The 27,310-nt window shown below is 34.7% G+C and overlaps 1 protein-coding gene across 1 annotated transcript in view; it reads right to left on the reverse strand.

The window, feature by feature from the left end:
- Nucleotides 1-27,310, reverse strand: part of LOC132562946 (kinesin-like protein KIF26B) — a 264,719-nt gene that overhangs the window by 143,373 nt on the left and 94,036 nt on the right. Inside the window, exon 4 of the mRNA XM_060227723.1 lies at nucleotides 12,700-13,647. Coding sequence (XP_060083706.1) covers nucleotides 12,700-13,647 — 948 coding nt within the window. The remainder of the gene's footprint in view (nucleotides 1-12,699; nucleotides 13,648-27,310) is intronic.

A 27,310-nucleotide genomic window follows, 5' to 3' on the forward strand; every position in this document is an offset into this window, starting at 1 on the left:
ATATGTTTTCAAACCTAGGTTTCTGATATCAAACTTTAAACCTGTCCTGAAATTAATTTTTCAGACCTTTGTCTGAAATTATGATTCAGTGTCCTACAATCCAGCTTTCAAACCTAGGTATCTGAAATCAAACTTAAAATTTAAGTTTGCAGACCTGTGTCTAGCATAACATATATTTTAATGTAGAATTACATCTATCAAAATTGTTGAAAGATTTTCAAAGTTGATTAACTTGATACGCCAGCATTCACAAGAACAGAACAAAACAAACAAAATCTGTTGTGTAAATTACCCATGGTTTTGTGATCATCTAATGTTAACGATAGTTTTCTATAGAGGCTAATGCAATTTCAATGTATTTCAATTAAATGCCATAGGATCAAAAAAAAAAAAAAGAAAAAAAGTTTCAAGTATTTCTTTCCAAAGCGCATTAGAAAAATGTGTTGACTAAACAGCTGTCGTTGCCCATTTTATTAGAACTGACTGAATTACAAAAACACCTAGGAGACTTTGAAAAGGTTGCTAGGAGAGTGGTGTATTCAGAAGTGCAAACACTACAAAAGCTAGTACCTCTGTATCTAATACACCAAGGAGATTTTCACAGATAAAAGGAAATCTGGAGCACTAATCGATGGCTACAATTCCAAAGCAATGATTCGATTCTCATAATGGTTGAAATGACCACATCATAAATTATACAACTACTCTTCAAAAAGCCATATGTGGCTTGCATGCCAGTATCGGCTGGAACCCTGTGTAAGCTTAAGCCATCAGCCTTGGTATTGGAGCCACAACTTGTTCTGTTAAGTGTCGATTCCTTGTAGAAGACTGGCTGTGGAAATAAAATTTTCTATGATTGCTTCCGTGTTCTTCACATGCAACAGGCCTCCCTTAATAGTAAGACAAATATAGTGAGTCACCGAAATGCGCAGTTATAATCATATTTCTGTCCCGTGAAGGAACTTGATGTGTTGCAGTTCAAAGGAGAGCAACAGTTGTCAATGACGTATATCCAATCAGATTGCCCGATACAAATGGACTTTTCTGGACAATTAATATTATGCGATATTGGACACAAGCTAAAAAGGATTTGATTAATGTTGTTAGCATGGTCGTGTACGCTACTGAATACAAATTTGATATCCCAAGGACGCTGATGTTTGTGGTATTCAATGTAGCAATACTTCCTGAGTTTGAACATTAATTTTTGCAGAGTAACAATATCGATCTAAGTACGATTGGTTAGGGATTCTTTAACGATGACAAATTTAATTTGTTATAATGTGAAGGATACGAGTTCCACAATTACGGAAAATTGAGTGATATTGAAGTGCTTTTAAAATCACAACTTCCAGAATGTGTTACAAATCAAAATGGCAACCAACGTCTCGGAGCAAGCATTCGGATCATATTAACAGATCATGAGATGTATATATTTTAAAAATAAAAAGTCACCAAATGTAACATGTAATTGAAGCAAAGATATAAGAAACAAGTGATATCAAGTTTACATGTGGTAGATCGATTGGCCAAGATATAAGAAGAAATAACATCCAAAGATTTAATTTTTACGAATACCATATAAGAATTTGCAACACAATGACAAGCCACTATGCACCTGCATTTAGATACACATCTCACAGTGTAATATCATTTTCCAATAAATCCTACTTAAAACGGATCTTGTAATGAAATAAAAGTCAGCTAACTTCGTGTTACTATATAATCATGGAGAAACATAGACTTTTTACCTCACAATTAGAAGTAACATTAGGCCTTAACGGTGACGACCTTTCTAAATCTTTATCAACATTTCTTATCATTTAGTATTTTCTAACAAAGTTATTACATCATTTATAGCCCAATCCTATATAAAAAGCTTTGACTTTTGACATTTTCAAAACATTACATTACCAAGCTGTATAAGATTTGTTGCAAATTTCATAATACTTTGTATCACCAGACACTTAAGATTAAAAAAACTTAAGTGACATATATCACCTGACTGAAGTTATTGTCATTCTTTTACAAATAATAAAGTTCATTTTCAGTTACTACATTAAACAAATATGTAAATCCTCTTTCATATTTAACAATAATTTCTTATGAGATCACCAACATTTAAAACAATCTTATCTGAAGAGACTACCTCTAATCACTTACCCTCTTTTACAAGGGTCATCTGTGGGCCTCGCAAATGAAGCAACCACCTCACAGAACAATCTTTACTAACAGACCACCCCAGTTACCAATTTCTTCTTAAAGAGACCACCCTCCATTGTACAGAATAACATGTCTCAAAAGACCAAAACAGTTAATAACCCCCTCCTTACAAGACCATTCCACTCTCCTCCTTACAAGACCATTCCACTCCCCTCCTTACAAGACCATTCCACTGAACAATCCCCTCCTTACAAGACCATTCCACTCCCCTCCTTACAAGACCATTCCACTCCCCTCCATACAAGACCATTCCACTAACCCTCCTTACAAGACCATTCCACTGAACAATCCCTTCCTTACAAGACCTTTCCACTTAACAATGGAAAAAATATATTTATCTTTTCTAACTCAATCATACTATGGCAAAAAAATTGTATTGGACTTTTCTTAAATTGGTATTCTTGATCATTTTCTCTTACCAATTACTAACACATTGATCCTAATTTGAAAATGGACATGAACAAAATCAAAGGAGATCACTCAACACAAACCATGTTTGAGGTGAAGGTAACATTATATCCTCAATCAAGCCAAATCTTAGCTACTGTACATCAGTGTTAAATAATTGGCACCTAATTTCAGAGCAGACAATCAGTTTTGCCTTAATAAACTTATATGTAGAACAGCCAAATGCTCCGTCAAATTCAATTTTATGAAGGTATGACCAGAAAAACATTTGCTTTATTCATTAACTTTAAAACCAGAAAATAAATTTGTGAGTGTACTGCCAAATTCGATTAAATTTTTTTATCAGAAATACTGTTGAAGCTTGATATTTTTCACTGTATCACTGGTTTTCAGTAAACATATTAGTAGTTTAAGCCGTTAGTGTATAATTGCTGAGGATTGCATGAGAACTGCCGAGAGCGTGAAGAAAACACCGCTGTGGTAATGCAGCCTCTCTCTGGCATGCATTGGCATGCGTTTTACATGCGTAAGATAGGGAATGAATTGTGATATCAGATGTCACTGATTGCAGCAATTGACAAAAATTAACCATGAAAGCAGAAATGTGCCCCAGCGTGCACTGTGCGTTTGTTGTGAATTACCTCCTGCTATGGTAACAGCAGTCTTCCGTTTATCCTTTTATTTGTTTATTCTTTTATCGCTACAAAACTCGGAGTGTTGTTGTGGATGCACACTGACAGATCTGATACAACATTACGAGGTGCATGACTTTGGTACATAGTTACTACAGCCCCTAGAGCATAGCTCGGAATGATTGCTATGTGTGATGGAAGAATGCTACGTTTTGCTTTTACATTGTCTAAAGAGATGGCATGTGCGGGCAGGTAAATAGTTCCACATAACGACAGGGAAGGAAATATGTGACCCCGACATATTGTGTATCTCAGATATGCTGCATATATCACAAGCTAAACTAAACAGTTTCAATATCTGTGAATGGAGCTGGTATCTATTTCCACAGTGTGCAGACATTTTTTGCAAAGTCAGTAAAAAGTCGGATATACAGATGTTTTTCATAATCTATGAAAAATTGTATAGAAATTGCTATAAATCCTTAGCTGACTACTTCTCTGGCATTGAGAAAAGCTTGAAAAATCATCAAAATATGAAAATTCACAGAACTGACACCATGATTTTAAAGATAAATAAATCAATGCCAGTTTATCCAGCTGACCAGTTCAACAAACACTTCGGTGTTCTTCACTAAATTATTTACTAATAATCTTGATTTTTTGTTGGTTTATTACTTCATGGACAGACAGGATCATCTTGAGGCAGGGTCTTCCTGATGTAGGTGGTGACAACTTCAGTGAACACCATACAAAAGGCCCGTCACATCCACATCCAGATGTCTTGCCCATGGACACAATCATGACAGCACAGACCAGTATGTTTCTCAGGTTCTTGAGACCATGAACTGCCATTGGTAGGTTGCATCAAGCCAAGACTTCAGATCTTAACCTGAGATTTCCACCTATTGCAGCTTATTCATAAATTAATGTTGAAATTCATATGCAATCATATACAAATAACCATTAATAATTTGCTGTTCTGGTTAATCTTATCATAAAACTAATGCAAATTAATTAAACTCTTACAACAACTATAAACTTAATGCACAATTCTACTATAGACTGTTGAAAATGAACACTCCACCAAAACTCCTCGCTTAATTGTCTCAAATAGAACTCCTGCCAATGAAACACCTGCATTAGTTGTAAATTGCCTCATCGGCAATAGTACAACAGCATAGTAATAACAACGATAATTAACGGTTACATAATTTGACAATTTGTCACCTACAACTGCGACTAAATATATCTATTGTAGCTACTTTTACTGCAACAATGACAAAAAAATGTCTTCAACATATAAATTAACACATATCAACATATATTGAATGACGAACTAATGACAAATTATGGATCTATTTAAGAATTTGTCACGTACATGACATCCAAGTACCAGGTAAAATTAGTACTTTCTGTCTTCTAGCCCTGATTAATTCTTTCATATTTCATGAAGAAAATTACCACTAATTAAATCTTAACATATCTATTTTTGAAATTTCAACATTCCCTTTAATAAAATATGCAAATGCAATTTGAAAAATTTTTGGTTTTTAAATGAGAACTTCTGCCTCTGTGTTTTAATCACTTTGAATGGTGTTTTGTCATGTTGTACAACACTGATAGTACAATATCATCATCTCGTGGCCAGTCTTTTGACCAGCAGTTTTGAACTTTGATCACTCTAATTAACGGGTCAAATGCAATAAATATTCATTAACAGTAACACTGTTTATCAAGAAAGCCATATTTTTATTGATAAGTCTTTTTATCTTCTTTTTCAATCTAAATGATATACATGTATCTTGTCATTTGATATAAGTAAATTCTCAACAATGATCTGATACTGAAGTCTGATTCAGCTAAGTAAGGCAGGGGTTTTGATTACTCTAGAATCCTTTAAGAACAAGTTAGAGAATATGTAGGTTCAGGATAAAGAGATATAGTTACTTCAAATTCTCATATGTTGCAAAAGACAGGAATTACATTGAAGTATGCTGATCCTGCACCACCAGGCAATCACCAGAGGCCAATACATTACTACTCAAAGCCAGAGGTATATTACCATAAAAATATCATTAATTGACCATATTTGGAAATTTCTTTGAACCAAAACAGATATGGCAGATGGGCTTATATCCAAACACAGCTTCTTGCCAAATAAAGGTAAGATTAAATCAAGAATAAATTTGGTCAGATCTGTATAGTTGCTGATGAACATCGCTTTCAGATTTGGCAAATGCACATTCTACCATAGTAAACTTGAACCAAAGTCTCATAGACATATTATTTTTTTAACAGGTTGGTAAATTACAAGGATTCAGGTAAAACAGGTTTCACATAAAACCCTGAGTACCATTTTGGGCTTTATGTTTGAGAATTGTCTAGTTCTGGCTGTCTGTAAGCAAAATGTAATCCAAGGAAAGGCTTAACAAGGCCTAGGGACTGTCAGCAACATATCATGTGGCATAGGGCAAGTAATCCAACACTTAAGTCTAGAAGAAAATCCTTGTTCTTAATGTCTACCTAATATAATTAGACCACTCTGTACAGTTGTGTTTATATCTGTTCAGTGGAAATCCTGGGGCATTATGGGGCACTTCTTTAATACAGTTGGAAACATTTATTTGCATAAAACGGATTAAATATATTTATTTGTCTGGGAATAAATGACCAGAATTTTCTGAAACAAATCATTTTGTTTTTGAAAAAAAAATTTCTTCTGTTTATCAGTGAAAGGCATTGTAAGAAGGAAAATTTGTAATCTGGTAATTGATTTCAAGGGTTTGCCAAACAACACCCCTGGAGAAAGAAACTGGTCATTTCATGACCATAACTGGAGTATATGTATCAGCCAAGCAGTTTGTCTCCCTCTAGGGAGGAGCCCATGTGTCACCTTGGACAAAGCTTTCTGATTTAATGACCAGACTTTTCTTGTTCATGACTGTGGTCAAGCCTTAAGCGTTGAACAGCTTGACCATACATGCAGTCTCCCCAACAATGCATGCTGTCCACCTACAAGATTTATACCGGTCAGTTTATGGTTGAGTAAACAATAGCCACAATCAACATGTGGTGACAGAGATATTAAAATAAATTCCTATTTTCTACCAGGTGCCTTATTTCAAGATGAGTCTGTATGATAGGCCAAATGAAAAAGGTCAAAGGTTATGTTTGGACAATACTTTCACCTGGTCCCATCAAACAAGGTAAACATATTCTCATGAATAATTCCATAAGGTTTTTATGATAGATTCAATTAAAATGTAATTTGGATATAGAATACCCTATAAACGTGGGCTTAACACACTGTCTTTCGATCTCGCTAAGATACCATATCTCATGGGAAATAGACTCACTACAAACTATAATATCGTCACACAGTATCTGTTTCCTCCTAAGGTGTTTAAAAATCAAATTTACCAGCATTGCATCAGTTTGACATCAATGATATTATTTACAGATAATATTTCATAATCTTTTGATAAGTTTCACTATGTTGTTAAACTTGACATGCTTCAATCCATCAAACACATAGTAATGCTTATATAAAACTAATACAGATGTTTTTTCTTTTTTCTCGAATGTTGGAGGAGAATGGATGCTGCTTGTAAAGAAATATTCATAAGAACTTGAAAGAAGTGTACATGAAGAAGTCACATTTCATGAACAAGTGATGTCATATTTCATATCATTGAATAGGTGTCAGATTTCACATCCAAAGGATGTCATATTTCAAAACACTCTATATGATTTTACATCCTTTTTTTTAATACATCAAAGATCATTTCTATGTGTCTGTGGGTGTGTGTGTGTTTTTTAAAATTAAAAGTACACATATTTGGCTTATATACTTCAAATGTTCATATTTGTAAATCATACAGTTTCAGGGCATAGTCAAGCCTCGTTAATTCAGTTGCCAAAAATCCAGATGTCCCACTAACCCACTCATGTTTTACATAAAACTTCTTTACTATTCAACAGCTTCAGCAAAATATAAAAACAAATAGATTGTAAATCAAGATAAGTGCTTTTTCAGCGACAAAAAAAAACAAATGTTAAAATGCATCCTGAAACAAGTTTTCAATTTTTTCAATTTGACTGATGCATGTCTGGACATGGAACAAGGTCTGACCTTGTGGTCACCTTTTATAGAAATAAGTGGACACCCCGCTATTGTTTGGGCGTATGTTTTGGGGCAAGGATTATCACTAAGGCATAATAACAGACATCTTTACGCCAAGCACAGGTGCCCTGGGTATAAATCGCCATGCGAAAACATGCCTGAATGTGATTATCACTAAAGCCAAGGATGGATCTTTGTCAATTTCAATGGACAGATCGCCCGAAAATTAAGTGGTAGATAACCGTTTACCTGCAGGCCCTTTCTTATTAAAATCTAATTTTGAAAATGTTAACGAACCAAGATCTTGCTATTTATCAAAGAGATCTTTATACACAAGGGCTAAAATTAAAAAGCATAACAATACTTGAACGAACATGTGTGTCCAGTAATTGTTTAAAACCAATTTCCAGTAAATAAAATTCTAAATAACATAAAAGTGTTTCGGGTGGGTATAATGATAATGCAGTAGAGATTGTATTGGGAGAGGGTGATCATTTAGCCTACAGAGGTGGTCGGTGCCAGGTACAGGACCAACAATATAAACACAACACCTGTCCAACATAATGGGATGACACTCATCAGGAACAGGTATTAATAGTTAAAGTACAAACTAGAAACACCTTCATTGTATTTGGCCTATAAGCTCCTCAGAGTCACACCCCATATTACTGGGTATTAGGACGGTGAAGACAGATAGTGTCACACACCATATAACCGGGTATTAGGATGGTGAAGACAGCTAGTGTCACACACCATATAACTGGGGATTGGGACGGTGTAGATATCTAGTGTCACACACCATATAACTAGGGGTTGGGATGGTGAAGACAGCTAGTGTCACACACCATATAACTGGGTATTAGGATGGTGTAGACAGCTAATGTCACACACCATGTAATGGGGGTTGAGATGGTGAAGACAGCTAGTGTCACACTCCATATAATTGGGTATTAGGAACGTGAAGACAGCTAGTGTCACATGCAATATTACTGGGTATTAGGACGGTGAAGACAGTTAGTGTCACACCCTATATTACTGGATATTAGGACAGTGAAGACAGCTAGGGTCACATCCTATATTACTGGGTATTAGGACAGTGAAGACAGTTAGTGTCATGTCACACACCATGTAATATGGTGAAGACAGCTAGTGTCACATATTAGGTATGGTGAAGACAAGACAGCAATATTACTGGGTATTCACACCCTATATTACTGGATATTAGGACAGTGAAGACAGCTAGGGTCACATCCTATATTACTGGGTATTAGGACAGTGAAGACAGTTAGTGTCACACCCCATATTACTGGGTAGTAGGACAGTGAAGACTTTGGTCCCACCACATGACACGAGTTTTCAGGACCATAATGCTGGGTATTGGGACGGTGAAGACTGTGGTCCCACCACATGACACGAGTTTTCAGGACCATAATACTGAGTATTGGGACGGTGAAGACTGTGGTCCCACCACATGACATGAGTTTTTAGGACCATAATACTGGGTATTGGGACGGTGAAGACTGTGGTCCCACCACATGACATGAGTTTTTAGGACCATAATACTGGGTATTGGGACGGTGAAGACTGTGGTCCCACCACATGACACGAGTTTTCAGGACCATAATACTGGGTATTGGGACGGTGAAGACTGTGGTCCCACCACATGACACGAGTTTTCAGGACCATAATACTGGGTATTGGGACGGTGAAGACTGTGGTCCCACCACATGACACGAGTTTTCAGGACCATAATACTGGGTATTGGGATGGTAGAGACACAGAAGATGAGTTCAATCATTTTTTTCCTTCTTTAAATCCAATGAAAGCAAAGAACCTACTATTCAGATCGATTTAAACAGAATGTTTTGGGGACATCTAAAGATATCCAAATTTTCTTGACAAGGTTAGTTACGAGATCTTAAAATAATTTTTAAAAGGTGTCAATTTGGACTGAAAACAAATTTTTTAATTACAAAGTGTAGTATTTTCCATCCTCATGTAGTTCATTAAGGCTTGAGCACTCCTATATATTTTTTTGAAAAGAGAAAATCTGAAAGGTTTCACAATAGAAATACCAGTGCAATGTGTACTGTTTAATAACAATTTTCAAAGCTCTGCTATATTAACATTTTCTATGTATAGATGAAAGCAGTTCTGCCTAACAAATATGAAGAGAAACACCAAATGTTAGCAGTAATTATATTAAAACACGTTAAGCTGTAAAACCACAGATTACTTTATATATTTGATGAATCTTTATGGCTTCCTTTCTTACCACAATGTTTCAAGTGTACCAATTAACCAAACATGTTCTTTTAGTGTCAGATTTATTGCCACTCAAACCTATATACGTAGTATGTCATTTATATAATACAGCTAACGAAAAAGTATCACTAGCAATTTGATACCTTTTAATTTGTAACCACAGAAATTTTCTCTTCTTTGTACTGTTTACTTTTAAAAGTCTGGCCTGTCAACACAATATTTCTGCATCTTGTCAAAAACCACAAACAAGTATATATCCTATGTAGGTATAAAGATGACAAGCACTCGCTCACCAACGATCCGAACCATCACTCATTTTCTCGCCATCCCAAGTACCGAATCCTCCCATGACACGTTCATGACTGATACGACTTTCAATGCGATTCAACAACATGCATAACTATTAACGACAGTTGCCCCAAAACTGCTTTTCATTCATCGTTTTGAAATGTTGAACATAATTGACTTCAAAACAAATTAGTCAAGCAGATTTTGATAGATACCATTTTATTAATATATATAAAATGCCATGCTTCAGTGTTTCTGACGACCGTGAACACGTCATCCAAAAGAATTTCCTTGCCAACACTCCTTCACTTTCATATGAGTTATAAGTATAAAAGTCGTGAACCGTGAACATTCATGGTTGCCTTGTGAATTGCTTTTTCAAATTCTGTACGTAAAAATTCGTTTTTTCTATTCATCGTAAATTGACTAGTATACGATAACGGCCCTATTTGATGTCTGTCAGCCTATGAAAAAATTCGGCTTGGACAAAACGAAAGGATCACGAGGCTCTTGAAACTGCAATTTACTACACAAAAGGCATGATTTTATGAATGAAATTTGTGAAGAAAAATGTTCATAAAAGATGTTTAAAGTGATTTCTTACCCATTGATTAAAAAGGACTCAAAAGTATGGCAACACTGTCTATAAATTAGCTGATACAGACCTAATATTACTCACCAAGGAAACTAAACTATAAGAGGTAGCATAATCGTGTAGTCATTTTCATCCCCATCAAACACTTCTTTCACAAATTACTGCCTGTTTACAATGTCTGTCGTGATAGCCCAAGGCCTGGTAGTCTTTAAACTGCTTTAAAGTATACATAGCTATTGCAGAGCATCCATTGATCTTTGATTGGGTAGTTTTTCCCAATCACCAATCATTGTATTGCCTTTATTACTCTAGGGTTTGGCAAATGAGCCGAAGCAGAAAATGAAGTTTATAAGTACAATTTAGAAGTTCATCAATGGTGTATTAAGAATCTATATCTGTTTGAACAGTATCTTAATCAGAGCTTCACATTGAGATGATCATTGAGATGTATTTTCGAGATATTCACAAAGTTAATTTTATCTGTGTAGGATGTCAAACTTTGCTGTACAGCTAAAACCAACACAATGACATTGTAAAAGTAACAAAATAGCAAGTATGACAAGACATCATCTGCATGAGCACAAAATTTCTTGATGTATATATATGAACTCACAGTCAAATCAGTTAATGCTTTGTTCCTGTTAAAGTAAATATACTGAAATTGAAGTAAGTAAACTTGTGTCATTGTGATTGTTAGGTTTCATAAGATGAAATCTAACAGTCACAAAGATATATCAGTACACATCGTCAATTTCAACACCTTGAAACTATCTGTGAATGAAAATCTCAACCTACGATAGAAAACCTTTGACAGTGCAAGCTGTCAATTCATTTTTTAATCTTGGGTTCAAAGTAAGGTACAGTCCATTTTTTACCAGTCTTCAGAGCTATTCAAAAGCTTAGAAAGAGAGACAAACCACACATACAGTTCAAAAACATCATTGCACTGATGTATAATTTAATTCCCTGAAGACACGTACAGAACAGACAAATAGTCAGCAGGTCAGTTCATTCCCTATCATATGTCTGGCTTAAGACCTCAGGGATAGGGTTCAAACTCAATACTGACCCCTCCTTTTTCAAGAGATGTCTACTCAAAGAAGAGCAAAGACCAGAGAGTATATTTTGAAGTACAAGTAGTTTTGACAAATCTAGATTGACTAACATTTTGTGAAACTCCGGAAGATCGTTTAAGACACAAAGAGTTTGAAATATTGAAAAGTATCACAGCCTTGAATGCTATTTTAAGAAACGACAGGACCATTTCATGAAAAATGAATAAGCCTCTTAGAGTGTTCTAAATTTGAACCAGAAAGAACAATGATTACTTCAAGTGGTCTCCCCTGAAATGAGACTCCATTGTGCTAATTAAGGGACAAGCAAAGGCAGTCAATTACCCATGACCCAGCCTTAATTCATAGAAGGCTGGTTTAATTTTTGCTGAAACTGCAAATGTGTGTGGGCTTATTACCAGACAGGGGCTTATTACTAAACATGGGCTTATTGCAAGATAAATCTAGTAACTGATAAAATAGGCACACCTGCAAAATGTAATAAAACAAGAAAACGACAATTATGATAATATACCACCTACAATGGACAATAAAACTACTCTGTACAACAAAGTCCACGGCTAGTAAGAAAACTATACACAATATGTCAACGTTAGTAATAATGACAGTACTATTAGGAAGTACAGCTGTTCATCTATCAGAAATATGGAAGACGACGAAGAAAATGCCAAGAAAGTGACTGATCCCCTCAGGTGACCTTGTGTGACAATAAGAACAGCTGAATACTAATACCTGTATATCCAACAGTCGTTAATTACAAGTTACCTGAGTACATAGGTACAACTTAGAGTCACGTCTGTTTGTACACCTGAAGCCAGAATTGTCTATACAGCTTCCTAAAGTACATGGAAACCTTTCAGATGGAAAATCATTTAATCTTCTTATTACTGTGAAATTGACTGACAAAAATATCATCAATTTTTTTCCATAATTTTGAATGTTTTCCTGAATTTCCAAGTTTGTAATTATGTCAACAAATGTGTCCTAAGTTTGTCTTAAGTTTCTGAATGGCCACAGCCTTTAGCTGAAATCAATAAGTAAGGCTGCGTTTCTAATCTTGTCGTAATGTTCAAAAGTATTTTCCTGACTTACCTTGATAACAGGGCTGATTCGATTTCCCTCTGGGCAGAGCAAACGGAAGGCTTGGCGCTTAAAGTGGATCAGACAGTTATTACAATGTTGACAGTACCCTCCTCCGCGGGGACCTGACCTCTCCCCTCGCCCCGTTGGGGGTAGGTGAACCACAACCCTGTCATATATCCCTGGGGCATATTTAGAGCTGACTCCTTTACCCGACGGTGGGGTTGAACACACAAATGAATTCTCATAGACTCCACTTGGACGTTTGGCTGGGGTCACATCTGAAGATGGGGACAAGGCACGTCTCTCCTGAGACGGAGGTGAGCGACAACGGGAGGGGCCACGATCACTTAAGGGTGACATTCCCCTTTGTGGGCCCCTGTCTTTGGGAGGAGATTTACACCTTTGGGGATCATTATCACTTTCAGGTGATAAACACCTTTGTTGATATTTCCCACTAGGTGGCGACATGCACCTTTGTAGACCTCTTTCGTGCGGAGGAGATTTACACCTTTGGGGGTTGCGATCACTTTCAGGCGACAGACATCTTTGTTGATTCCTCGCACTTGGTGGAGACATACACCTTTGCATACTCCGATCACTGACTGGAGATGCAGGCCGACCAAAAACAAACGACAACTCTGTCGCAGATTCATCTGTAAACTTAACCTGGCCTCCGTCAGTAAGTGGCGAGAATGTTCCACGAATGGGATAATCCATGATATCGTGATCCTGGGGGGCTGAGTAATCCATACAAATATCCTCACCGTTGTGGAGTGATGGCCCCCCTCGTTTGACCCAATCTGATCCTTCTTTAATGGCTCGAAGCTCTTTCACTGTAGCAGATTTTTGGGATCTTTCTGGAGACGGTGTTGGTAACTTTCGGATTTTTGCCTCCCCACCAAACATGTGTACCGCAGTCTTTACACTAACTGTCTCTGTGTAACCATCTTTGTCATTCTGAAATTACAAAAGAAACGAAAAAAATTTAAAAGTGTAACCTCGCACCTTCATTTCAAATATTTGAATATATTACATATGATTGAAGTAATACTTGCTACTTGCCATCTGTCAGGTAAGGATCTGGCATTTTAAAGAGGACTGGTATAATTGACTAATGGAAATATTAACTGGTAAAGGGAAATGAGTGTTGTTGTAACATTAGGGGTGAGTACATCACTGATCAAGGGCATTAACTCACAATAGTGCGTAATGAATTCGCCAATAAAATATCAAAACTCAAAATTTGATATTAATCAAGTTTATACAATTAGGTGAATTTTGATTGTAAATCACATCAAGGTAGTTCCAAAACAAAATTTAGTTTCAGTTATTTCTTATTATGTGAATTAAGAAGAAGAATATGGGAAAAAATATTGAAATTTGTACTATATGGCCAAAGTCTTTTTCATGTAGGTAATTTGTCTTTCTGACACCCTGATTTAACAGACATCTTGTCAAGTGAGGTGTCACTGTCTCACCTGAGAAATGTCACCTGTATTCATTATGAAGAAATATATACTTGGGCCCATTATATATCACGGTATAAAAAATAAAAACTGACATTCTGGTTTTGACAATGTTTGTTTTGGAGGGAAAAGCACTGTTTATATTCCAAACAGCAAGGTGTCAAATCTGTAAGGACCTGCTTGTTTTTATGGGGATTTTACATGTATGTATTTACCAGTATGGTTTAAATTGTCATTAAAGCCACATATATATCATGAATAAAAACTCATCTCTCATAACTGCACTAAATTCTGAAGCATTTCAAAAGATAATGACAATGACTATTTCAACATTCTTTTAATTATTTTTTATTTAATTCCTATCTGACAAGTTCTTCAAATGCTATAGAAAATACATTCATTGTAAATCTATTTTGAAATAATTCACAATATCACCCACTTAAGTCCTGATAGATCAAACTATTGTATTGTTTTATAATTTAATTAACGTAGTGTTCATATTTGATTTAATTGTTACCCATGTAAATAAATATTTTTAAAAATTTGATCTTTTAAAACATATGAATTGACTGTCACAGCATTGTTTTCATCAAACATCCAACCCCTTAATGAAATTCCACAATTAAACAAAAAACATCGTTAACATGTTTGAACTAATTATCTGATGGACATTATGAGCTGATAAATCCTATGATCCATGAAGTTATGAAGCGACTCTGTTAACTAACTTACGTAATTACGGTATTGTGTGGGGTAATCTATTTCACTGATCTCCCCGATCAAGTCCCTGTAGTTTGGAATGTCTGAACCTTTTTTTCTAATCATACATACACTGGTTTCAGATTTTAAAAATGTCAAAGTCTATATATATCTATATATACCTCGTACATGGATACAGGCTATAGCACATGGGGAGTGGACTGGAAAATCTTTACATGGCATCATTTTTTGGGGTTATTAAGGAACTTGACAGAATCCATTTAAACAAGAAGTTTTATTTAGAAGGGATATGCACCGTGGGCTTAGTTAACAATAATAGCATGTATTTAAAACTAATAAGGGGTAAATGATATTGTGAAACAGTGTTGAAATGATATATCTACATCAATTGTTTTGCAATAGACAACACCCGGTGGAGTCAGATAAGACAGACAATCACACAGACATAGGGCGAAGTCTGGGCACTGATAAGTGTTTAGTTCAGGTATACAACGTACTTTAAGGTTACAAGGGTCTCCAAACACATCATTCAAAATTGCACCCAAAATGCATTCATTGCTTTAAATACATTGTGTATATCTGACAGAAGGATCAATGCAATCGGTTACACGTACAAAAAAAGTTAAACAATATAATATAAGACATTGCAATTTCGGTAAACTTTGACTGTGCCAAATTGCCAAATCTGCTGAGCTTTGCGAAATTTAATTGGCAGAAGTATTTTTGCGTATTTTTTTCTTTTTTTTTTCCAAATCAAAATGTGGCAAGAAATTTTAATGAATTTTCTTAATCATATAATTTTCTAATAGAGTGCATCGAAACCCATTAAAGTACAACTGCTTTTTATATGGTGTCAATATCAAATGCAGTCATTTCACAAGTTTGAAGGAAATTGATCAAATTACGAATCTTAGATAGCCGATTTGGCTACTGACTGTTATTAGGAAACATTACAGATTTGTTATCCCCGGACTTGAGTACAATCAGCCATTTACTGTAACAAAGGAAAATCCTACGGCTTAAATTCACATCAGCGAACATTTATCATAGTAGATCATTACGCCTAGCCTTTCTCATCAACATTGGACCAAAAAGCCACAATACCAGCAATCTATTTTTTGTATACGACCATTTTCCTCTGTTAATCTTCAAGCTGGGAGTCATTAATGAATATCTTCATCAGTAATTTCATTTTCTTCAATGTACTTTAATTTGTCGCAATGATTACTTGCCGGTTTCACACCTCAGTTCCGATAATTAAAAGAAATCTACAATCTGCCATCTCGGTATAATTGGTTGGGTCATATTCGTTCTATCACGTTTTTTTGGTCAAAACCATACCGTCACCTATCCTAACATTGTAGCCCAGAGGCTTGGTTTAGCACCTTTAACGTCAAAACCCATCTGCATCGCCAATTCAAAACAATATTTTCCATTCGAGCAATTCAGCGATTTGTCTCATAAATCTGTTTGTGTTGTGTTCCTTGTTACTGTTTATGTCCAAGTTTTCACCAGGGCGATTGTTCCATGCTGTACATCACTTAGTAAAACCATCCCCTCCAGATGTATCCATGTACTTTAATACTTAAAACTGATTAATTTATCAAAAATGAATTAGAAAATTTAAATGTGCTAATTAATTGTTCAACATCATAATGAAATCCTGCTAATTTATAATTTAATGCCAAAATTAGAAATTTCCATTACTTTTTGAGACAATGAAATGAGTTATTCTTTATAATTCTTTGAAGAAACTGATTTTGAAAAGTACATGTGAGGAAGTTTTTCTGTCCAAACAGTTTACTTTATTTCAGATTTAAAGCAGAGTGTTTTTTTAAATCAATCAAACTTTCAATATTGTCTTGTTTACCACAATCCATTGTCTTTTATAAGTAAACTAATTCTTCAAAAGGAAAATAAAAGCCATCAGTAAAAGGAGATATCAATGATACAGAAAATAGATAGAATAGTGTAGGGACAAGAAAAGACCGCATTGATTGAGGGGGAGGGAGGATGGGGAGGGGGATATCAACAATATGTAGATATTGTATTATATAGGTCACTACAAAGTGTCTCTGTATTGTGAAATTATTTCTTTGTAACTTGATTCCCACTCAGAGACCTACAACTTCAAACTCTTTCAACATCTATATTTATGATATCTGTGAATCTTCATTCTAACACAACACCACCTTGTGTATATACTATGATACATCAAAGCCATCATGAAACACAGATTCTGGTCCTAACTGGATTTTCTTTGCTGATATATACCATATTGAACTATTATCTTACTGTTCAGGTCAACTTGAGGAGATTTGATAAAAACACCCGACCCTAATTGTTTAATCTTGAATGTCAAACGTTCACAGGACTAAGACATTAGACATTTCGCGTTACATCAGAGGTTTTGTTTGCAGTCTGTCTGATGTTATGGAGTGTCTGTCTGAAGTCCTCATCGAACCACTTAACCAACTTCATTTGAAATCTAATCTACCCTTCTGTGTGCCATAGAACAAAGAAAACATTAATTGTTGGTCAACAAATTACATTTTATAATCAGAGAATAAATAGATGTATATCATTTACTTACCTAAGGCCTGAAGTGTTATCATACCTATATAGACAAGTACGCCCTAACTACACACATATATCCATTCTTTACAAGTCTTTCATCTTCCCTGAGCTGATAACTATGATCTAGGTCAAAGAGATGCTTCTTTCATTAGGACTAAGATTACTATGGAAAACAAAGCGATATCAAACCACATAGCATTTGTTTTACACAAGAATAATAGAGTCTTACATGTCATAAACAACACGCATGCAGTTATCTGGCCAGCCTCAAACAGTTTATTTGATAGATGATTTATTTCCGTATTAGCTATCAATGCAAAGAGTTGTATCGAACAAGATGGTCATATTCTCCAATCAGAATTTGTTATACATCAGTTACGTATTTGAAGAAAAATAAATATCCACATTTTATGTATATTTCGATTCTATTAGAAATATGTATCCATTCCAGTTGCCTTTTGATTTTTACCCATCATGCCAAGAGCCAAAACCATTACCTTCAGAATCATAACATTCGACAGTTCTAATATGCTTTCGAACAAATTTCTAAAGAATACAAAACATACTTGAAACCAAATATCACAGAAAAAAAGAAGAAAAAAAATTAATGTTTCATCAATTAGCTTTAGAGAATTTAGAAGTACAACCTATAATTATACAAGGGTTAATTTGTGAGTGGAGATCTCTAATGATCCCAAAATAGTCTACTTAGGATTTTAACGAAATTTTAGTCAGAAAGAAAATGTCATTTATAAAAAGTGATAGCTAATGCCTAATGTATCAGGATCTTCTGTCAGTAGAATTCAAATATTCTCAACATTTTCGATTAATCAATGTCTGCCATTATAATGCGAGTCTCTAAATTCCCTCTCAGGTTTTTAGGGTCTGAGTTCTCATTCCCTAATACATAGGGAAATAAACACCCTGTGTCCCCTTTCAGGGAACACCTACTGAGCCCCACTAATGCCTTAAACATCTTTCGGGTTAAACCCCTACCCGTTTGTAAAGTCACAATAAACCGCTATTACTTGTCAAGATGTTTCCAAATCACCATTACAACATGAGTAATTACTTCGGCACATGATGATTACAAATTTTTTTTGTACTCCTCCTATCATCGAAAAAGGGAGAAAGCATTCCAACCGATGAAATCTCCAATATTTTTATTGATGTTTTCAGACAGACAGCAAATCACTCAACACAAGGCTGCCTCATATAAGCTGCGAATACAATTTATGTTAAATTTTCCTGACATGCCACGTAATTTTTAATACATATATACAAAGAAAAATTTCAATTAATGAAAAACTGTGCTAACAAAAGTACTGAAAAGTGTCTGAGAATCTTATATCCTCTCTAATCTGGCAAAATTGTTATACTTTTTCAAATGGATCACTATAAAATGAGACTTGTGTATTCTGACAACCTTTGTATTCATACAACTATTTTGTATTCAGATGTATGTCAGATAAAACAGTTTAAATGAACAAGAAAATCTTCCTTACATTAAACCGATATTTTTCATATTGTGATATGAGACAGATGGACAGAAAGACAGATGTAAATCAGATACAGATTCATAGAAATAGTTTGTTTTAAGAGAAAAAACAGGAGTTGCAATTCATACAAGTATGAAAAATATCGAATTTGTTTCAATAAAACAATCAATATATTTGGAGTACTTTATACAAACTTAAGGATAACTAATGTTAGATTGAGAGGATTTGTATCCTAGCTACAACAAGCTCTAAAGTATGTAATTTTATGTCTTTTTCTTGTCAACTTACATGTAAAACTCAGGCATAATTTATTCTAAACATTCATTAGTAAAAATCATAAAACCTCGTTTACTTATCCATAAAAAATTCAGATTTCTTGACACTTTATTAACTTGTAACACCCTACACCAGGGCATGTTGTTGACACCATAGTTATTTATGTATGTTAATCTTACTGAGAAGTATATTATACAATACTGTATAAAAATCATAGTTTTATTCAAATGTAAGAGTGCTATTATTTTCCTCTTGTCATCTGATTGATATATAAAGTCTACAATTTCATTTTACCTGCTAAAAGTGTCAAATGACCCCATTCTGGTGTCACTTGTTTGGGTCAAGATCACATGATTACAGTGTATGACAAGGTGAAGGTCAACTAATATACAATGTTTATTTATAAACACAAAAATGTCTAGTTGCTGAAGTGGTGCTAAACAATGAAGTTTTTGTTGTTACTGATAATGCAATCTCACTTCAAAATTAAAACCTTTCCTTTAATTTTAGATCAAATTGTTTGCAATTTTGGGAGTTTTTTTTTCAGAATTTCCTGAAAAATAAAAAGTGGGGGGTAGGGGGGGGGGCTAGTATAGTTCAGTCAGAGCACTGGCCTCTATAATTTCAGATGGTGGTTCAATTGTCCCTACCCATGGCAGAGTGAGTTTCTTAAGAAGCCAAAAAACAGACCAGTCTATGCTGGTGTGGTTGTGTACTTGGCCAAGACACTTAACCCTAATTGCTTTGAAAGGCCTCCCATATATTGTTCAGTGAAGTAGCCACCATCTACTAATATAAGATTCTTATGTTCATGAAGTGATAAACCCAACAAACAGAGAAATAATCCAGAAATGCAAATTTTGGGGATTTTTCACCAAAACAATTTCAATTAAACATTCAAAATTTCAATGGGACTGTTGAATCCCAACACAACTTTTCATTTTTGTTTCAACATACTAGTAATTGAATTTTTCAACCAAGATTTCCATAACAACTGAACCAAAACATAGTTGATTAGATTTCAAAATTAACAAATAATACAATGTGAATGCATCCCAATAGTTACACCATTAGTGTTTATATAAGTCTCAAAGAGCAAGTTGTGGTCTGTAGTTATAGAATCTGGAGCCTTTAGGCCAAACACTGTCATTCAACATCAATGTCATTGTATTCGTTTAAAGGAGTCTTTCCCAATCAGGTTTTGTCCATTTCAGAATTTATAGTTATAGGGCCTATGCTCACATCCAATTTTTGTGATTCTTTGTTCCCCGCTTTAATCCTGTTCCATTAATTACCATTGGAAATCTTTTGTTTCCTCCACAAAATCCTGAAACCACATCACAGATATATGACCCCCCCCCCTAAATGGACAAGTCATTCCAAACAAACTGCCACTAAAAACACAACAAACATCTAGCTTTTAATCAGGTCTCAGGAGGGTTCAGTCATAGTCGACCAACTGGCATGTATTATGTTATACTTTTGAAAAAAGGCTTAAATATTGCAAAACAAAATACTATCTATCTTTCACTTTACCATTTACCCTTATTCCCTCCTTCTTCCCTTTTATATTCATCCCCTTCCTTCTTCTCACCCTTTAACCTTCCTTCCCTCCTTCTTCCCTTTTATATTCATCCCCTTCCTTCTTCTCACCCTTTAACCTTCCTTCCCTCCTTCTTTCCTTTTATATTCATCCCCTTCCCTCTTCTTTCCCTTTAACCTTCCTTCCCTCCTCCTTCCCTTTTATGTTCATCCCCTTCTCTTCACCTTTTACCTTTCTCCCCTCCTTCCCTTTTATGTTCATCCCTTTCTCTTCACCTTTTACCTTTCTCCCCTCCTTCCCTTGTATGTTCATCCCCTTCTCTTCACCTTTTACCTTTCTCCCCTCCTTCCCTTTTATGTTCATCCCTTTCTCTTCACCTTTTACCTTTCTCCCCTCCTTCCCTTTTATGTTCATCCCTTTCTCTTCACCTTTTACCTTTCTCCCCTCCTTCCCTTGTATGTTCATCCCCTTCTCTTCACCTTTTACCTTTCTCCCCTCCTTCCCTTTTATGTTCATCCCTTTCTCTTCACCTTTTACCTTCCTTCCCTCCTTCTACCCTCACAGCCTCACAGCTGTGGTATTACAACAAAGCAGACTAAGTGGTCAGAAAAATAAATAAAATGAAAATACATTGCTCAAATCTGATTGGAAATTGAATTCTTGTAGCCAAAAAATGACAAAATTGGAAAAATACTTAATATGGTTGAAAGTGAGATTTGTAAAAAGATTTGACTACTGAAATTTTGGCCCAAAAACATCAAGACTGGGGAGAGTCTCATATAGTAAGTATTGTCAAAGGTTTCTGAAAACAACAAAGATGCCTGACTGGACATTGACCTCTAAAGTCACGAAAAAAAATTCTGAGCATCATCTGTGTGTGACATCTGAGCATAAATAACACCTTTATCATGATCTGGCTAGCTCAGACACCACATAGCTCACATTTCATATAATTTCATTTCATCAGATAAAGTGAAATGAAAACACAACATCCTATTTCCTCTCTGGGGTGGTAGAGTTGTGTCCATGGTTGCGGTGCTGACCGGACAGACTTAAAACCTGTCTCTATCCCACTGCTAACAGATCTAATCTCACTATCAAGTATTATCCAAAATTTTCATTTTTTTTCACCCCATAATTGAAATCATTTACAGAAAAATTGTTTCATGCTGTGAAACTTTTGGTGACATTATGACAGCATTTGCCCATATGTTTAAAGGTAATGAAAGTGTCGGATATAAAAACTGATGTTTTACAGATTTTTGATAATTGGTTAAAAGTAGTTTGTACATATAAAAATAATTTCTAAAATCTAAACTTAAGAAACTGTAATTTACAATGCACCACGTTTATTTCAAAAACTGAAAACAAACTTGAATGTTGAATACATGTGCATTGATAAAATCAAAATGTCCTCATTTTTTTGTTTAATAGCAAAATCATCGTCTTTCCAATTTAACCTGCAAATTCTTACATGTTTATACTCAGTATCATCAGTAACTATTTTTGACTTTTAAGATGTGCCTTTCTTGTACCCAATACAACTATATATAACAGACATTTATAGATTGAAAACAATTATTACAATCTCACACCGAAGCTTGGCCAAAAACTTACGCTGTAACAATAATAATCCTACATGCCATCTCACCTGGCAAGGTAAAAAAAACCCAGTTATCGTCAGCAACAGCTTACCTGGTATTCATCTCACCTGTCTAGTGGTAGTGTCACCTCCCCAACAAACAGACGCCCAATGAAACTCTTCCCATAGGCTTTCTAGCTTTTAACAGATGACCCGAAACTTGTGCATTCATAATGTCACATGAAACACATATTATCCTCAATTTATAGCTTGGCCTGGTTCATGAAACACTTGATTCTTGTCGAGTTCTTTGAAGATTTTTAATATGAATTGGTATGTAGGTAAACTTGTTATGTTTATATCTACCTTCAGAAGGTCAACAGCATTAATAAAATTCCCCAAGTAAATTAGGATTGTATCAGATCATTTTTCACCTCTTAGTATCCAAACAGTTTCTTACAAATTTTATACCCATCTTTTTGCAGGCATTAAGCTTTATCATCAATTTCATTCTTTTCAAAACCTTTGTTCGTTTTACCCTGTCATTGCCTACCCCCTTCTATCCCCCTCCCCCTCTCCTCTCCCTCCCTTCTCTTAACTCCTGACTCTCTCAACAGATTTGTGAATGCTATAACTTATACAGCCCCCTGATATTAAGTGTACCTAGTGTATAGACACAACTATTATTGTAGACTATAAACTCAATTTTATGCGTTTAGATATAAGGCAGACAATTTAATCCAACAAATCTTAAAGAAAACTGAAAATGACACTTAAACCAAGGGGGATGTTAGCTTTGATAATTCTAAGCAGGAAAAATGAAACAAAATTTTCTCATGTCATAGAATTGAATAAAATCTTTCAAAAAGGGTAAAAAGAAATTTACATAAAATACATAAAAGATTTAAATTGTGTTTAATGTTGAAATTCCATTTTTAAAATGAAGGAAACTTGAAAGCAACGACAGTTAAAGTTAGTTTAATGGTTTCAAGATACTTTTTACATATATAACTGAAGAAGGCAAGGCAGACACATAGGATAAGAATAAAAAGTATATTTTTAAGATATATTTTTGCACCAGAATGTTTCATATAGTACTTAGATCTATCAATATAACAGAAAATTAGGACTCTATGAAAAAGTCACTAGGATGAACCATTTTCTGTTTATCTGTAACTTACTTTTAAGTTTTCTTAATTCTGACATTCCATTTCAATTGCTTAATTTTTTTTTTTTTTTGCTACAATTGAAATTCAGAATAAATTCAAACATGGCAATTAATCACTGACATGCTTGCAAAAACAAAACCCACAAACCTTGACCGCATTCGCCGACGGCCTTCTGTCAAAGTTCACGCCATGTGGAAATGGCGAATTACATTACCCAGAATCCTTTGCCACGGACAGTGTGTAAAACCCCACCCCTGGTTTTGATTATTAGTAGAGATTTAACTCTGATCGGGGACAGAGAACATTATATGAAAACAGCTGTGATTCTCCATTCCTTTGTCCAGCATAAGCCAATATCAGCTACCTGCTTATAAATGGACACTTGCGGCCATCTTAGTCACTTATAATGGGCACTCCTTAGCATCTCATTGTTCAAGCTTTTGTTGTCCGAGGTCACTCTGAACAGGGAATGCATGTGATGCTTTGTACAAAAGAAAGCAAAATCCCGCATGAATTATTACAATAATCAGAAACATAAAAGGTTTCTATCTTCAACCGCTGTCTGCACGCTTTATTTTATCCTTGAAATTAATTCCGATCTCACATCCTTGTGACAAAATTCATCCATTTTTTGTTTGACCCTTTTCTCCTTTAAATCACAAGTATTAATGTGAAAAAGACATATTTAAACACATGCATTTGTCATTTTGCCTTTTAAGTTTGTCTGGCAAAAATAAATTAATCTGTTTCCATTTCTCCTTCATCTCTCCCTCCCTCCCTCCACACACACACACACACACACACACACATACACACATACACTTCTATATCTTAAAAAACACATCAACTAATTAAAAATAAAAAACAAAAATATTTATTTATCTTAATTTTAGGAAAAGTACACTTTGTTGAACTTTAAAATCCTTGTGTTTCTAAGGTCTCAATTTTTTTTATTTGTAAGAGACTTCAACCTTCTGTAGCTGTGATTTAACTAATCTATACACAGCCTCTTTGTCATTATTAATACCTGCCACAGGGTATGTGTCCTTCACAGCAGTAAAGAAAATCCTTGTGGCAACTGATGTTAAAGCAAAACAGATTAGGTGAACTAAAGCAAGACCATCCATATCTATTATAGAAGTTTGTAGGAATAAAATGTAGTACTTTTTCCTACGAGGCTTATATCCACACGTTTTTGTCCCTTCATCTTAATTTAGAAAAGTATAATCGCAGGTAAATTTTAGCTGCAATAATTAAAAATTTGACACTTTCAAAACATTTTGAAGTTTTTCAGAGACATTTTGATGAAGAAAGTAATTTAATTAACATGTGCAAAGACTTCCATTTTTTCTTTTTGCATCTTTTGTAAATGGTAAAATTATGATATGGAGTTTAATATTGTCTATCAATTTATACTCTTATTGCCTTGAGGACAGGAAATCATGTGTTAAATAATGTGATAATTTGTAAGATAAAGTTATGACAATTGTACATAATCATGTTTATGAAGTGCAATGTAATTTGTCATATGACATATTAATGTTCAAATTAATTGAGATTCTGTCATTCCATCTATGATTTGAAATATGATTTTTTTCAGATCATTAAATTGCACAATTTGTAAAATCAGAAAGAGAAAATAGCCCTGAAATGAGTTTGTGAAATAGGAATAGACACAATCGCTCAATTTGATACAAATCAACGCCAGACGGGTCTTGATGCTAATGTTACTGGCCAATTATACTGAAAGAGATATCATGGCAATGTTTGTAGAAAGGGCAGAGTACCCAAGATAAATGTTTCTGTGTCTTAACATCAAATCTCCAGCCACGTGCCATTTTAGATGACAATATTTTATGCCAAATTATTTGTGTTTGTACAGAGTCAAGCAACATACAGTTTACCATTCAAGACAATTTGTCATCTAAAATTAGTGTGTCACACATCAACATTAATATTAAGGTCAAGCATCGAAAGGCAAGATGAAGTTAATCTGAAGATAATCATACCATGAAATGAAATTACCAATAGGATCTATTTAGACTTTCTAATCTATTTAACGTGTAATTCTATATCGTATCCATCTATTCAATAGCTTGTGATTCAGTAGGATTTGTGTTTCTTTTCTCCATCTATCTTTCTGTCAGTGTATGTTGACACACTGCAGGGTGCAAACAAGGCGGAACTCTGGATCTGCCACTTTCATGGGGGGAGAAATATCAGAAAGAAAAAGCAAAGGGCACAGGGAATATCCCTGACAAAGCCCCTTCATTGGTATCTCCATCTTGGTGACATCTGCTTGTTAAAAATGCTCCGTTTTTCCACCAATCATATTATCATAATTAGCTTAGACATTTTTATTCTAAATATTACACCATACAGCTAATGACCTAACTAGTGCAGCATAGATGCTGTGTTAACTTTCTTAAGAAGCCATCTCAGTACAAATTATGGAAATAATACAGGAAAAAAATTAATCTGCGTCACAGCAGGAACTCTCGCAATACCGCAAATGTCAGCTCTATTAGATTTTCTAGCAAATCTACAGCTTCTATTGTGATATCCTTCGGGCCAAAAAATGATAAATGCATTTCGGTCTTAGTTCAGTAATTGATGTCCCAGTGTCCAATTTGTTGGGTAGCATGTACTACTAATCCAACTTTTTTACCAATTACCATTTCTCTATCACTGTTTACGAGCCGTTTCATCGTAAACATTTAGCTACATATTTATCAACCTACACTTCATTAAACTCTCGCTTGGTAAATCGTAAATAAAGAGAATTTAATCCATATCTCAAATTAACAAACCCATTCATCACCAAAATGATTTTCTTTACAACATAAAACACCATCTAACTTTGTTTACATTAATTTTAATTAGAATATTTTAAAATTAAATTGCTGCTCATTAGAAGTACATTCAGCAGATTTTTTTATCAGAGCAGAAGAGAATTTTGAAACATGCCGTATAATTTTTTGTTTAACAATAGAAATAGCGATGAATACATTCAATTAAAACTACAGTGATGTCATCAGTAACATGCTTTTAAAAAAAAATAATTCAGGTCATGAAACATATCTCCATCAAGTACAATATATAAACAGCTGACTTGTTAAGATCGTTCAGAACGAGTATATTTCTTTTGACCAATCAATTCATTCACTCCTTATGAAGAGGAAATCTTAAGTAGTAGATGTCAGTGACCTAATAGTCTCTAAGTCCAAATTTTAATTTAGGTTCCCGATGTAAATTGAACATGAAACTTTAATTTCAAAATGTACTTTTATCAAGATTCTCCTCGGTAATATAAGAAATGATATATCCGGGAAAATCATTCAAAAGCAGTTCTCTCTTAACTCTAATAAGTTTTTAAAGAAAGGAAAATTAATGGACTGTGAAGCTTGTCTAATCTGACGTCTTGTTCAATACAGGATATTGGCGAGTCAAGACAGGTTATCAGTATACTCATATCAAAAACATATTTCAGTAATTACAATTAGAAATGGACTAAACATGATTTATACAGGATGTTAGAATGATTTAAGGTCAGATTACACAGGGATATGCCCACACATACTAGAACCTGCTTAATCTGACATCCTGTTGGGTCTAGGAAAAGGTTTAGGTTTGCCATGACAGGGTATCAGTATAGAAAATTTAACATGTTTAACAGATGCAACCATAACATTATGATAGTTTATTTCATTCATTTTTCGATACTTGAAATTTGTCAGAAACCATGTACTAGAATTTACAATCCCTAAACCAACTCACAGATTCAAAGT

This window comes from Ylistrum balloti, unplaced genomic scaffold (assembly GCF_031769215.1).
Source record: "Ylistrum balloti isolate Yb309-2 unplaced genomic scaffold, AGI_CSIRO_Ybal_v1 Utg371552, whole genome shotgun sequence".
In the NCBI taxonomy this organism is placed as follows: Eukaryota; Metazoa; Mollusca; class Bivalvia; order Pectinida; family Pectinidae; genus Ylistrum; species Ylistrum balloti.